The sequence below is a fragment of the Rhincodon typus genome, chromosome 2, assembly GCF_021869965.1.
Source record: "Rhincodon typus isolate 14 chromosome 2, sRhiTyp1.1, whole genome shotgun sequence".
NCBI classification, from domain to species: Eukaryota; Metazoa; Chordata; class Chondrichthyes; order Orectolobiformes; family Rhincodontidae; genus Rhincodon; species Rhincodon typus.
The window spans coordinates 95,819,056-95,833,873 of record NC_063333.1 but is presented as its reverse complement, the minus strand read 5'-3'; the positions used below and the strand labels follow the sequence as shown (position 1 = coordinate 95,833,873).

The following is a 14,818-nucleotide window of genomic DNA, read 5'->3' as shown; positions in this document are numbered from 1 at the left end:
GCAGCTTGCAGAAGATAACAACAAATCTTGAATCCCCCGCTGACAAGTACTGCAGAGCTCCTCTGGAGGATTCCAGGTGGAGGAAGAAATTTAAATCAACCCACTGGATTGTTCAATCACATTTTATATGAGAGCGTGGTTTTCATGATTGACAGGTAGCCCTTATTGCCCAATAGCCACCCTCTAGTTGTTGTTATGGCTGAAGTGGCAGATGATAAGGAAACCTGTTGAAGAATGAAGGCATCCTGAGTTCTGCCAGAATGCTGAGCATTGACCTGTATATGCTAAATCTGACACCAGATGACTAAAGGAGTGGAATCTCTTCCAGTAGCAGTACATCTCAAAATTAACATGTGGTGTCTGCAAAATGACATGTTTGCAGTCAGTGGCACCTTACACCATGGGGAGCCTGCAATAAAATTGTGCATTCCATCTGTTTCTCTCTAGGCAGAGAGAACGAAATGCATTCAGTTCTCTTTGTGTACAGGACCTTTGTGACTTCTCTTATGTAACAGTAAATGGCAAAGTCGGAGATATTGTAATTATCTCCTCTTCCTGCCTAAAAGGAGCCCAATGCTTTAAAGTAATGATAATGGCATCCCTTGTCCTATCCTAAAGCTACAGTGGCAGACCTTCGATTACCTCCTTAGTTAATCTCTGAGGCATTGTTTCTTGCTAAAGTTGAGGTAGGAGTTCGAAGAATGGCTTCATGAGGATCTTTGAATGAATGGGCCTCCTGGTGAGATCTCTGTTTCCCTATTCCTCCTTCGTCTTTGAGAATGTTCTCCTCAATGTCACTTATGCCTATGTCATACTGCAGGCCTAGGGAGGATGCAAACTCCTGCACCATTGTCTGGAAGCAAGTGGTCTAAACAGAATTCTTGAAATCAGTCCCTAATACTTTAGAACCTGCCACTTCACCACTGGTGGACTTTATCAACTTTAAATAGTGTTACAAACACCACAGACTTCTACAAACCCAGTGATAGCCAATGGAGATCAGTCAGCAGCCAACCTGAAGGTAGATCATTTCAGATAGAGCTGATGAGGATCCTTCCTGATGCAGAATGCATATTTAGCTGTCTGTAAAATAAGAAAGGGCATGACTGGAGTGTTCAGCTCCACAATAGCAGAGCTGACATCAACTCAGCTGGCTCATTACTTCCTTGCTTATGAAGGACACAAGATGCTTTCTGGTGTTGCTCGGAGGAGGAGAGGCCGGTCTAGGCCCGAAACGTCAGCCTTCCTGCTCCTCTGATGCTGCTTGGCCTGCTGTGTTCATCCAGCTCTACACCTAGTTATCTCAGAGGCCAATAACTGTCCATTTAACGGCATCAAGCAGCTACTGCTGCTAATAACCAAGTGGTGCACAGTGGTACTCCAAGAGCCGATCATGACAAGGAAACCCCGGTGATGTTACTTGCAGGATCTTATTGGGGGAGGTTTCTGTGCAAAGGTACTTGATGCCGGATCAAACGATCTTGCTGTGGGAAATGGAAGTGTCCACGAAAGTACCCCTTCCTTTCTGCCAATTTTCTTTCACAACTCCCTCACTTGCACCCTCTGCCCTGTGATGGCTTTTCTAGCAGCACCCACCTTCAGCTGGATCCTTTCCCAATCTGAACCTCAGGTGAAGCTTAGTACCAGAAGCAGACACCTACTGTGCTGAGTACACAAGGCTTGCTGGCTCTACATTGATTGGTGCTCTCAACAAGCAGGACATTTGCCTAAGGGTCCTTGATTGTAGGGAAAATCTACCACTGGCCTATTAAGTGCCTGAGTGGCAAATAATGCAGTGAGATTTATCAAAAAGATGCATTACAGGGATCACTCAGGCACTCCAGCCAGTGTCTAAGACCACTGTCACCTCTGCAAGATTCTCAACTTTATTTCTAAATGAAAATGGCACCCATAGCGATAAAAATAAGGGAGCTATCCAAACAAATGTTTGCAGCCACAATGCACAATAAGTTGAAGAGCCTTTGAAAAAACATAATTGGTTAGAGTTTTTAGTTCAATCTTTTGGGTGACGAATCATATCAGAAATGTTAACCTACTTCCCTTTTAACCTTTGATCAGCATGCTCTATATTTACAGTGTTTCATTTCAGCTTTCCAGTACATATCTGGCATTTCTTCCCATTCTGTCAGTACACTTGAAGTAATGGCTGTTTTAAATTCAGTAGGAAATGTTATTCAGCTTAGCGAGGCATTTTGCAAAAGGAAAGTAATTTTAAAAGAATATACAGGTGGAATATAGTTCAGCAAATTCTATTTTGTGCCATACACTCTTCAAGCTGACCAGTCTGAAGCATGTTGTTTGAAAAAAAGAAGTGTTTTGAAAATCCTTTCAAACCATGTCTTGACCAACATTAATTCTGAGTGTTATTTTTTTCCCAGGTCCTGAGAACAGTCAGCCGGGAAGTCCCATCCCTGCTTGCTCTCAACAGCAAGTCATCCAGCACAATTCAATTAGCACTTCGACTGCTGTCAATGAGGTTGTAGGGAGCTCCACTCTCACCCAGCTCACCAATCAGAGAACAGACCTGAACCCCATCCTCTAAATACTGTCTTTCATCAGGAATGTGCTGGCAGAGAAAATAAAATCTTTCACTCCATTCAGGACTTTTGGAACATCAACGTAACCTTGGAATTAGATATAATTTTGAAAAAAAAAAGACAAATTGCTTTTCATTTTAATAGTTATCAAAATGCTCTTTTTTTTACTTTAGTTATGAAAAAGGGAAATATGCAATTAACGTGCTAATAGCTTGGGAATGCTTTGATGCTTTTCTCATAACTTGCTGGTACCAATTTGAAGGTTCTGCTAAAAAAAAATGTTTTGAACTTCTTGAATTTTATTACAATATATTTGTATATAGTCTTCATCTATTATCACCGGCAAGATTTAGCAATTTAACATGATTTGCAAATTAGCAAGTACATTGAGGCACCAAACAGTATGGCCACCACTAAAGGGAAGCCTCCAAAGTATACTATGGACATATCCCATAATGCAGCCTCTATTTCTTAAAATTGTTTATTTGCACTGAAAATCAAACTTTATGAATTGAGATTAAAGATGAGTTAATATGATCAGCACAACATATTGAAATTTCCATTATTTCAATATTGAGAAACAAGATATCATCTGAACTCCCTTCTCAATATGAGCCATTATGATGACTAAATTATAAGTTGTAATTTTCATGGTCTATGTCATATCTTAGTCTATTTTACAGACATAATTCCTCCATTTATATGAGTTCTTGTTTATCTAGCATCATCTTTTAAGATTCACAGTAAGAATGATCTAGTAAGCATCTCCATATGGTGTTTAGTTACATCTTGTTGACATTAGCCTCATAGATCAGACTTGAAGGCTACAACTATAGTGATTACACAATCACTAGTTTGTCTGAGCAAAATCTGCTGCTTAAATATTTCTGATATGTATTTTGGTAAGAGAATAGGGAAAGGAAGTCCCAGTTATGTCATGAATCTGCTTTTCTATCAAACTGAAAAACTATGTACAAAGCCAACTAGTTACAATTCTTCTTAAACCATCCCTATTTATTTGAAGCAACACGAAACAATTCAAAATAGTTATAATGTCTTGAAAAGTGTTAATGCTTTTTGAGACTAAAGCCTGGTAACTGGGAATTTTAAAGTAATTTGTACATGTTGGTATTTAGTTATTACTCAAAAAACATAGTGAGAGCAGAGGTATTTCAACAATTTGAATAGTTCAGTGAATAGATGATGAAATGCACCTTTAATTCAATCTTTATTTATTAATGAAAGCCACAGCTCACTAATGTTAAATTCGCCTTGACTGCCTCAATAATAATAAGCTCTATCACATGAAAGCTGGACCCACCTTCTATTGCCTAACCTGCAGCAACAATGTGAGTGATTTAAAGTCCATTTTAGAAATTCTTTGGAAATGGACCAGTTATGGCACAACATTGAATGAACGGTAATTGATTCCGCAGTCATGCACTCATGCCAAGGAACCACACTTGCAGGCAGTGCGGTTCAGAAAATCGTGGGTCTACAGCCCTGACTGTGGAACCTTACTTGCACTTAATGTAAGTGCCACTTCTTATTGGGAGGGGACAATCATGGCAATCATTTTTTAATCCAGAGCGGGCAGGCACGTAGGAGGGGTTTGTTGTATTGGCCAAAAGTATTTACAACTCCACCAAGGACATCTTGTATCCCATGCCTCATTTAAATTAAGTCATCCACTTTTTGCTGAGCTCAGCAGGCACCTCATCTCCCACCAAAACTGGCAGAGTGACAGAGGTACAGGAGGGAACAGAAAATGAAGTGGGACTGTTCCATTTAAACTCCTCTGCTGCTCTATGCCATAAAACAGAGCAAGTTAAATTTCCCCATGCAATTCGTCCCATCCTCCCTCTGTAACATTTGATGAGTGTACTGTGTCTCTGGAGGATGGACATCAGCCCTTTAGCCTTTTTCAGTCCTTTAGCCTATTTCTATTGACCTTCTTACTTTGTTTAAAAAAAAGCCATCTCCATATTTGGTGAAAATTATCACAATGCCAACTAGTGAAAGATCAAGTCTGGCAAGTTAAAATCTAGGCACCAATTTGTATTTGTTACTTTTCAGCTATCTTACAGCAAATACTCAAGTATAAGTAGTGTGTTTTCATAAGATTAGAGTAAAATGTCAATTTCTTGGCATTTGAATTAACATTGCAAACCAGGAGACTCATATGAGCCCACAATGCAAATATCCACCCATTCCCTACAGGGAAGAAAAGAACTTCACACATGCACTGAACTCGTAATTTAATACCCATCTGTCACATGGAGTGAATTAGGCTAAACCCAATTGCAAACCCTTTGAGACTGGATTCCATTAAATGATCCTGATCCAAACATAACGCAACCTCTTAGGGAAGGGGTGAGGTTTTGCTACAAACTTAGTTCTAACGTAATATATTACTGAGAAATTTTAAAGCTCTGAAGCACTGGAAAGTAACTTACCCAAAACACTATGTGCTATAATCTTTCTCTAAGGCCTATTCTTATTTTTAAAAAGCTAATGCTTTTAAAGAATTTTGCAGATGATCACACTGGAAATTGATCCTTCCAATCTGAGATTAAATTCACCCTTAACAGTTTAGAATTAGATTTCTTCTCTGTGAAGAAGAGGCATTTGAAAAGATCAGAGGCATTATCACACTGAAGTGAGTGATACACTGGACATATGACAAAAGAACCACCTATTTTAATAATTCACTATCCAAAGGAGAAAAGAAAATCATATTTTCATTTTTGAATTATTGACTTTGTTTTCAAACTTACTAAAGTATAACTTCTAAATGAAAATACTGTGATTAGCAAGCAGGAAACAGAGACAGGACAAGATGCTAATGATTAACTGTTGGCAGTTGGCAACATTACTAGAGGCAAATGGGGACATCAACACCATCTTTGAAATGCCATACACAAGTTACGGATCTTTCATAGTGGAGCAAAGCCCAAAATATTTAACCCCAGATTGTTTAAGACGTTGTTTTAAAAGGGTGAATCAAATGTCAAAAACGCTTATAATCGAGTTACATATCACTTGTGACCCTAGAGGTTGAGTTTGGTCTTTTGCTTTACATGTGTATGTCTGAACCATTTAACACAAGGCTGCTTTGCACCCTAAGCAGATTACTATTTCAGTAAAATGCTTGGAATGGGAAAAGGTAATCTGTCCTGTCAAGTCCTTTCCTCCCACAGACCATGAACAATTCACTTTGACAGGACTGTGTGCGGCTCCATTAAATGATCTAAGAAAATACTATATGAAATTTCTGTCAGCTACAGCTCTCTTAAAACTAAATAACGGCCAGAAATTGGCCTGGGCCTTATTTCAACTAACACATCCCTGAACTGTGAGGCCTGAAGATCAATAGGATTTAGTCCTTGGGCCTCATCAGTGTTCTCATATAAACTGTTAACTCTGGTTGTGATTTCATTGGCAGTTTTCCGAGAGAAAAGTATTAATACTTCATCAGCAGCAACCTTTAGATAATTTCCCAATGCCTGCATCTTTCGTTGCTAATTAATTCCTTATTGGGGTTTTTCAACAGGTGTTAGATCCACTTTGCAATTTTAAATTACTCAATCTCTGTTCTTAGGTATTTGATCTCTGTGTCTATAAAAGTAGTCCCACAAATTTGTGATTGCATACCAATGTCTACCCAAATATATCTAGGCCCACAGGGAATGGAAGAAAGAGTGTTAGTGTGATGAAATTAATTTGGATTTTTGGTGCATGCATCAATGAAAATCAGCACAACTTTAATGGATAGATATCTATCAGGAGTTATAACTTGTCTTCTGAAGTTGTATAAAAAAGTCTTTCCATTTTTGCAGACAATCTCAGGCTAAGCTACTTTAGAAGACTATGCCCATCTCTATCCTGCATAACACAAAGCCATTAAGAATATTTTGCAGTTGATGTGATCTATGTCCCTCTGAAAAATGACAGCCTCAAATAGATTCAAGGTTACAGAATAGGCTATTACTAAAAGCTATTGTTGTTCCTGTGAAAGCAATGGCAAACACAACTATACAAAAGAAAAGGAACTAAGTATTTTATATTGAAAACATTTACCAGGTACTGGCCATCCCCTTTAATATAATCAGCAAAGTCAATCTGTGGATAAATGAATAGCCTATAATGTTACAATAATATAATCAACTAGAATTTCAGAAGACATCTTCAAAGTTAGAATCAACTAGTATTAAATTTAAGAGTGGTTTTAAATGTAACTTTTGCCATTGAATTAATTTTACTATCAGCAACATCTTGTCCTCATTAAATATCAAAGCTGCATTAATTGGATTTTACCCCAAGTATGATTGATTCTTTGCATCGCATTACCTTCATAAACGAATCATTATTCATGTGGCATATTGGACTATAACAAAGTTTGTTTACTTCCTTGTACAAATACTGCCCGAAGGGGTTGTGTCCAGGTTTCAAACAAAAATCTGTCAACTTAAACAGAATTCAAAGAGAAACAATTTATTTATGTCTGCACAGCTTTTTACTGAGTTAAATTTTCCCCTGACCTTTTTTCTTGCTGTTACTTTTAGTAATTAAGCATGTTTAACTATTTTATTGTTATCTTCTTCAGTCCAGATTATCTGTGATCCATCATTCTAAGTGCCACATGTGACAATTGTTCTTCTGAATTTGTAACTGATTTTAATCTATTGGAAGAGAAGACATGCATTATTGATGTTTAATATTATTGGACAAAATGGTTTGATAATAAGCTAAGACAATGAGCATACTGTGCTCAACTTAACATGAATTGTATTTGTGCACTTTTTTTTGTTTCGTATATAATAATGAATGATGGACCTGTAACTTAAATCTCACCCTTCAAGGATCTACAACTGATACACTGGGATTCAACCTACCTGTTTTTGGTTGCACTAATGTACCCAAACTAAATTGCACAGTATTCAGCAAACTGAGACCACCTCATTGCACATCTACATTACGGAACAATTGTTTACACTGCTTCACATCTAAATTCCTATTGTAATAATCTTTTGCAGTGCATTATTGTAACTGCACAAATTAACCCTGAACACATTCCTCTATTTGTAAAACATAGTTTATAGGGTCACAATTATAAAATAATTGTTTCCCTTCAATCGTGGGTATAATTCGAAAATGAAAAGATGGAACAGGGGTCAGAGGGAATTTGTGCATTTTTGTTGTAGACAAATGCTTTGTTTGAAGGCTACATTTCTGAAAGTGAGTACAACCACAGACCATGATAAACTCAAAAAGTATGGACAAAACTATATTGGATTTTAATGAAACAGAGACAGGATCAAGAACAAATTTTAATTCGTCCAATGCAAGAATTGCTTTAGTTATGAACATGATTTCATAACAATTTAGTGCAGCAAGGAACAAATCAATTTCTTAGTTACTTAGTTTCTGTATAATTTCATTTTAAACCACAAAACCACGTTCTACTTTGTAGCACAGATGTTAGCTAATACAAAACATTTTCTGTAATATCATATTTCACCTATTTCAGAACAAAATCTGAAAATGTGGTGTTCATCAGATAATATTCAGTCATAATGTTATCATCACATTGCAAATACAGATTGCTCCTCATCTGCAGGTGTGTCTAGATATTCATAAAACACCAATACTAGTTGGGAGTCTTAGCATCTTCAATACTTTTTGATAAGCCATCAGTTTATGCAAAACAAAATATGGAATATAAATTGTGAACTCTCATTCACTATTAGGGACCAAATAAAAATTAGTCAAGGTAGTCACAGTTTATGATGATATTGTTATAAGGTGCTATCTGAATGTGTATAGTAGTTAACATTCCACAGAAATTTGATTTAAGATTTTGAGCTTTAAGTTTTTTTTAAACTGTGATTTGTTGAGAAAACTATTATTTGACCCTCTTGCTAACTTTATCAAGCAAGATTATCCATTTTCTTTTAAAATAATTTTTGACTAACGTCTAACACCAGCCATAAAATGGATCAGTTTTGGTCCAAGAGATGTTTTGCTCTAAGTGCAATGATAAAAATCCACATCCCATGTTTTGGAATTCATCAAGTTTTTGTATTCTTAAGTAAGAATTGTCTAATAGATTCCCACGTTGTAGAAAGCATTTAATTGAAAGCACTATGAGCACAATTATGTTAGATATAGACGTTTAGAAATAGAAAAGATGTTCTCTTTTTGTGTTGAACAATCGTAATCAGCTTTCCATAATGTTTTCTTGGAATGGTTATTACTAGAAAGCTTGACGAAAATGTATCAGTGTGGAGAAGTGATATATTTTCTTTGCTTATGGAAGATTAGAAGCATTATTAGAGGCATGCGGGCACTTTAGGGAACATAGAGGTTTCACGACACAAGCTCTGTTTTGGAGACACTTTCCTGAATCATACCTACAAGTTCCTCAATCCTGCCATAAAGGTAGTTAAACAATTGCCACCATTGTTTTTTTAAAAAATGCAGATATTTGGTTGTAAGTAGTAAGAGAACAGTGCAATTTTAAAATTTTCTTGTTAGTTTAAGTGGCGTTTCACCTTTATCCAAAAGCACTGTGGGAGGTGGACCACCCCACTCTAGTAGCTCAGCTAGTTGGAATCAATGATGTGTAATAGCATTGTGCTTCGAAAAAGAAATGCATCAAAACCTATTTTTTCTGAAGTCACATCACTGCACCTGAATACACTTTAAAAATCACAGAATTAAATTGGACCATGTGTTTGGAGTCAAACTTGTGAAGTAATAGCTTAATCTCTGAGCACATCAGCTAATCATGGAGACAGTATACCTTTTAACCCATCTGGGATACATTTCAAATACATAAATGTGGATCCACATGCTATTGAAGCTGCTTCCACTTTTTCAGAATGTCCCATACTGTTTGTTCAACAATTCAGTTCAACTGCTTCAAACTATTCAAACAATATTGTGACAAAATACATTCTGTCTATGCCAGCAATTTGCATTCTGTCTCTTTAAGCTTTGGTACTCATTGGTATCACAGTGTGGACAACATTCATCTTGTTTCCTTCTGAAGATGTTTGTTAACCACTTTCCTTGGTACAAGGAATAAATATTTGGTACATACTTGTAAATACTTGTTTTACAGCACTTATTTTTTTGTTATTGTATTTTGAGCTTATGCTTCATGAGCATATTCATCATTGCAAGTAATGACGATTAAATCTGTTGATCGAGATTAAAATTTTACATTTGAATATTGCTGAATAAAGAGACATGTCGCTGAAGCTGCTCATATTGCATGAATCAAGACAGCTGAATGAATGCCAAGTTTCAAACAATCGCAACAAAGTACACTACAGTAGAAAAGGGTGCGAATTTGACAAGTGAGGTGTGATTGGCCAAGGCTTTGCCTTGCAGAGAGCGATGATAAACAATAGGCACTCCAGCTCCCAGATAATACAAATAAGGCTCAAGGCTTGAATATATTTCTCTTGTTTGCACTTATCAGCTACGATATATGAATTTATGTTGCTTCTAGCAAGCAAAAATGAGCCACAAATTAAATCAGTTGTTAATGTAGCTCTTAGTATGCTCAGAATTGTTCAGCCAGTGTATCTGAATTGCAAAATCACAGCTAACAGTTAATGTTTTGTTTTGGGTTTTGGAAAAATGAGCTGGTTAACTATATTTTGAACTCTGTCTATTATGAACAACCAAAGATGGCCATGCAAGTGTTTTTTTCCACCAATAGAATGCTGTAATTTTTCCCGAAAGACTTTTTGCCTACCTCACAATTGAGCAACAGTATATATGAATTTAAGTACCAATGTAATGCTAGGTACTTAGGTCATATGCCCCATTGATTGGCTGAGCAAATGAAACAGTGTGTTCCTCTGAATGCCCATGTTAAACAAAGTACTGAATATACATGACTAATCTGTACTTGCAATCCCTAAAGCAAAATGTTTCTTGTTAGATGTGATTCCATGATTGGGCAGCATTTGCAGAATAATTCTGAATATTACTGTTAGAAGTGTACAAGATTGAAAGCTTCAGCAACCTGTCCGTCTTTTCAGCAATATTCAAGTTCTGTACTACCAAGTGACAATTTTACATTTCTTTCTCATCCGGTTAGTAAAGATGTGCATTTGTAAAAATGTTAAATATCACTGCAATATAATTAATAAAGCACTCCGGCAATGCGGATAGTACAATGAACAGTTATTTCAGAATGTTTATTTGCACCTAATAGCTGTTGCAATTACTAGGACATCCATTGTGTCCTTGTTTAATCTTCAATCACACCTTCATTTCACACCCCCAAACCCCAAGCGTTGTAAAGCCCTTCCTTTTCTCTCTAGCTCAGAATCTCATCAAATCAATGGGTTCTTGTAGTTCATAGGACAATTCAATCACGGTAAAGTTAACTGATTTTTTGTTAGTATTCCATTATTAGGTTCAAACTGGAAGCCTTGTAGTGGACCTATTTATGCACCCTCCTGATCGTTGGTTAATTTATAATTTTACACATCAAAGCATCACAGACATTGTCACAACAATTTTGGTAAATTAAGTGGTGGCTGAATATGTAAACTATAAACATTGAAACACATAAAATAGTTGCAAGAGTAGACATTTGGTCCTTTGAGTCTGTACCACTATTCAATATGATCATGGCTGATCATGCAATCTCAGTATCCCATTCCCGCTTTCTCTCCATATCCCTTGATCCCTTTAGGCACAAGGGCCACGTCAGTTCCCTCTTGAATATATCTAATGAACTGGTCGCAACAGCTTCCTGTGGGACAGAATTCCACAGGTTCACAACTCTGAGTGAAGAAATTCTTCCTCATCTCAGTCCTGGATGGCTTACCCCTTATTCTTAGACTATGATCCCTAGTTCTGGACGTCCCCAACATCGGGAACATTCTTCTCACATCTAGCTTGTCCAGTCTCCTCAGGATTTTATATGATTCAAGAGACACCCCATCCGTTCTTCTAAATTCCAGCAAATACAAGCCCAGTCGATCCAGTCCTTCCTCATATGTCAGTCAAAGGGGAGAATTAAAACCTCTGCCTTATCCTGTTCAATCTTCACATCACTTAGACACTCTATCAAGGAACAAGCTAGCAATCTGCCAGACAAATATGACTTATTCAGATGTCTACAAGTTAAGTAATTTCTTGACTGAGATTTATATGTGTTTAAATGGTCTGCATAATGTAAATGCTCCCTGTGATGCAATACTGTTAATTATTTAACAATGTTTCATTTTTTGTACATTAGCAATGCTTCAATACAAAATATCATTAAATCACATCTTCCTTGAATGGATACAAATAATCATGCATTTCAGACTTGTCTTCAATATTTAAAAGCACAGTTTTCTTGAAATGGTGTCAATTTTGATTAACTTAAAATGTTTTCGAAGAAAATGCATAATTGGGTGGTGACATCCGTATGAAACAGCATGGACAAAGGGACTTTTTGCAAGAGGTGTTTTAAATCTATAAATGAAAACCTGGGGAAAACCCATGAGAGGCAATGATCCATGAAACAGCAAGGTCACAAAATGAGTAGAAGAATAATTAAGTAATTATGGATAAATATCTTCATAAAAGAGATGGATGAATAACCAGCTGGACATCAAATTGATTATTATTATAGCAGGCTGAAATTATCAAGTATTCCATGAGATATGGCAAGGTAGATTATTTGATCACGCATTTCAGCCATTGGTAGAAATCCTGAACAGAAATTGGAAGAATATGGGTGGAATATAGGATCATGAGTTGTATTCAAACTTCCAATTGCTTAGACCCACTTTAAAAATTATTAATTAGAGAGACCAATCAGAGAATCTAACGTACATCTGGGATTGAATTCAATTGTGGAAGGGAGATTTCCATGGTTCTGCAGTGGAAATGTGGATTGGATTAAGTTTGCTTGTTTTCCTTGTGGTTTTAAGGAGTACGCTTCCCAAAAATCAGAGCCTAACAGTTCAGGAAAGTTGTATATGCTTTTTCAGATCCTTAAATTCTGAAGATTTACTCTCAATGAGATTTATAATTAATGTTGAGGCATCTTTCTGTGACATTGGATAAACCCTAGAATGTCAAAGAGAAAACAAGAAGAAGCAGCTTCACTCACATTATTCCTTTAACATAGCAAAAATGCCCCATGACTTCACAGGAACATTACCAGAAAGGATTTGGTAACTAACAACGCATGGAGAATTATAAAAGGTGACCGAAATATTGTTCAAAGAGGCAAGCTATAAGAAAGCACAAAAGAGGTAGATTAGACACAGAATGCAAAAAATTTCTGTCAATTTAAGTAGATGTCCATATATTTCTAGTAACAATTAACCATTTCACTTCCACTATAAGTGATCACCCCTTAAACTAGAATTGAATGGATCATAATGTCATACTGCGCAGATAAGGCCATTCATGCCATTGAGTCAGCACCAGTGTATCTACACTAATTGCACTTTCTAACATTTTTCTCATGGCTTTGAATACTTTTTAAAGGTTGTGAGGTTTCTCACCCATCCCTCTAGCTGAAAATAACCTTTTCTCAAATCCCCTCTAAACCCTTCACCTTAAAATTATGCAGAGATCTCAGGAAGATGTGTTACTTGAGGATATTGCAAAGCTAGTGAGAGGTAAGGACATGCAAGGATTTGAAAACAAGGCTGACAACTGTAAAATTGAGATATTGCTGGACCAGGATCAGACGAAATCATGGAGCGTAGTGGTGAACAGTGACTGAGTTGGAATATGATTAGCTGGTTCAACTTTATGGAAGCTGGCAGTCAAACAGGAAAGCAATGGAATAGTCATAACTAGAAGTAGCAATAAGGGACATGAAGATTTTAAGCTGAAAAAAGCTGAAATAGGTATGGAGCTATCTCACTCACCCTAGCACAGTGTTAGCACTCTGCTGTGGGTATGGTCTGAGGTACCGTGGTTTATTTGCAATTGCTTATTTTCTGCTTGATAATTAAATCTGCTATTTATTATGAAATCTTTATGGAGGCTAGCTTAACTTTGCTAAAAACAGCTGGTTTACAATTAGAACCAGAGGCAACAAAATTCAAACAAGTATTGTTGACAATGGAGTAAATCATACAAATGCTAGCACAGTTTTAAGAAGAGTATTATAAACATGCCTCAAATACGATAATAAAAACCATAGAGCAATGAAAACTTCAGAAAGTAACAATCATCGAATATTGCAACTATGTTTAATTTGTAAGTTAGCACTTAATTGACATGAACTGTTAAAATACTTATAAGGATGAGAAATATCTACTATCCATGGGAAGCTAATTCGGTAAACTGACACCAGGAAAAGACAAAAATTGAATTGCCTTAAGCAAGTATTGAAGTTAGATCTGGTTCCATGATTAATAACAGATGAACTAACATGAGACTATTTGTAAGGTAATCAGGTACAGAGATTGTGATAATGCTTGATGTTTGAACCCAGTTACAATAACTGCTTTGCCAACCCTCCCTACCATTCCCACCAACGCATCCCCTCCAAATAAGGAGCATTTGCAATTGTCTCAATTTGAATTTCATGTTCTATTGTATTAGGGGAGTACCTCTTTCAAACTTAGAGGAGTTCCTTGCAAATATGAGGGAGTCTCCCAGTCTTTGTCACTTTAGTGGGAGCCCGAGAGTACTTAGATCTATTTTATTTGCATTAAGTACGTTGTGTCATTTATGCACAATTAAAATTAAAGAGTCTAGAGAAATTGGATAGGGAGAAGATGAACTCATGCAGTGACACGAACCAGTTGCTGAGGTCCGAGAACTCCTAAAACTAGTATCACAACGGCCATAATGATAACCACTCTAAAAGTGAGAAATGAATATGAGCAGTGGTGAATGGGTGATTGACATCCCTGAAAGTAAAACCTGATTCAACAATCTTCTTTATAACTGGATGTGAGTTTTGTACCAATGTGAAATGGTTATGGCCATAAGTCAATGATATGATCTTATTGGGAGAAATCTGCATAACATCACAGAGAACAATTCAAAGAGAGTTCTTCAGATTAAAGATGACTTTTGTTGTCATGAGAATCAAATGTCTTACTTAAAAATCTCTCCATGACCGCACGTTACCCTATCTCAGAAGATTTACCAGCTGTATGCACTTCCAATTCTGATCTCTTGTGCTTCTTCAACTCCACTCACTCCCTCATTTGTAATTACAGATGGAATCTTTAAAGGGTCTGAGCATTGTGTACTGTCACAGAATTGCA

The 14,818-nt window shown here is 36.7% G+C and overlaps 1 protein-coding gene across 3 annotated transcripts in view; it reads left to right on the top strand.

Moving 5' to 3' along the window:
* creb5b (cAMP responsive element binding protein 5b) overlaps positions 1-10,738 on the top strand; it is a 408,265-nt gene extending 397,527 nt beyond the window's left edge. For all 3 annotated transcript variants that reach the window (XM_048615065.1, XM_048615073.1, XM_048615081.1), the window contains one exon: positions 2,400-10,738. In XM_048615065.1, the coding sequence (XP_048471022.1) occupies positions 2,400-2,563 (164 nt within the window). In that variant the 3' untranslated portion in view covers positions 2,564-10,738. The remainder of the gene's footprint in view (positions 1-2,399) is intronic.
* Positions 10,739-14,818: the final 4,080 nt, after the last annotated feature.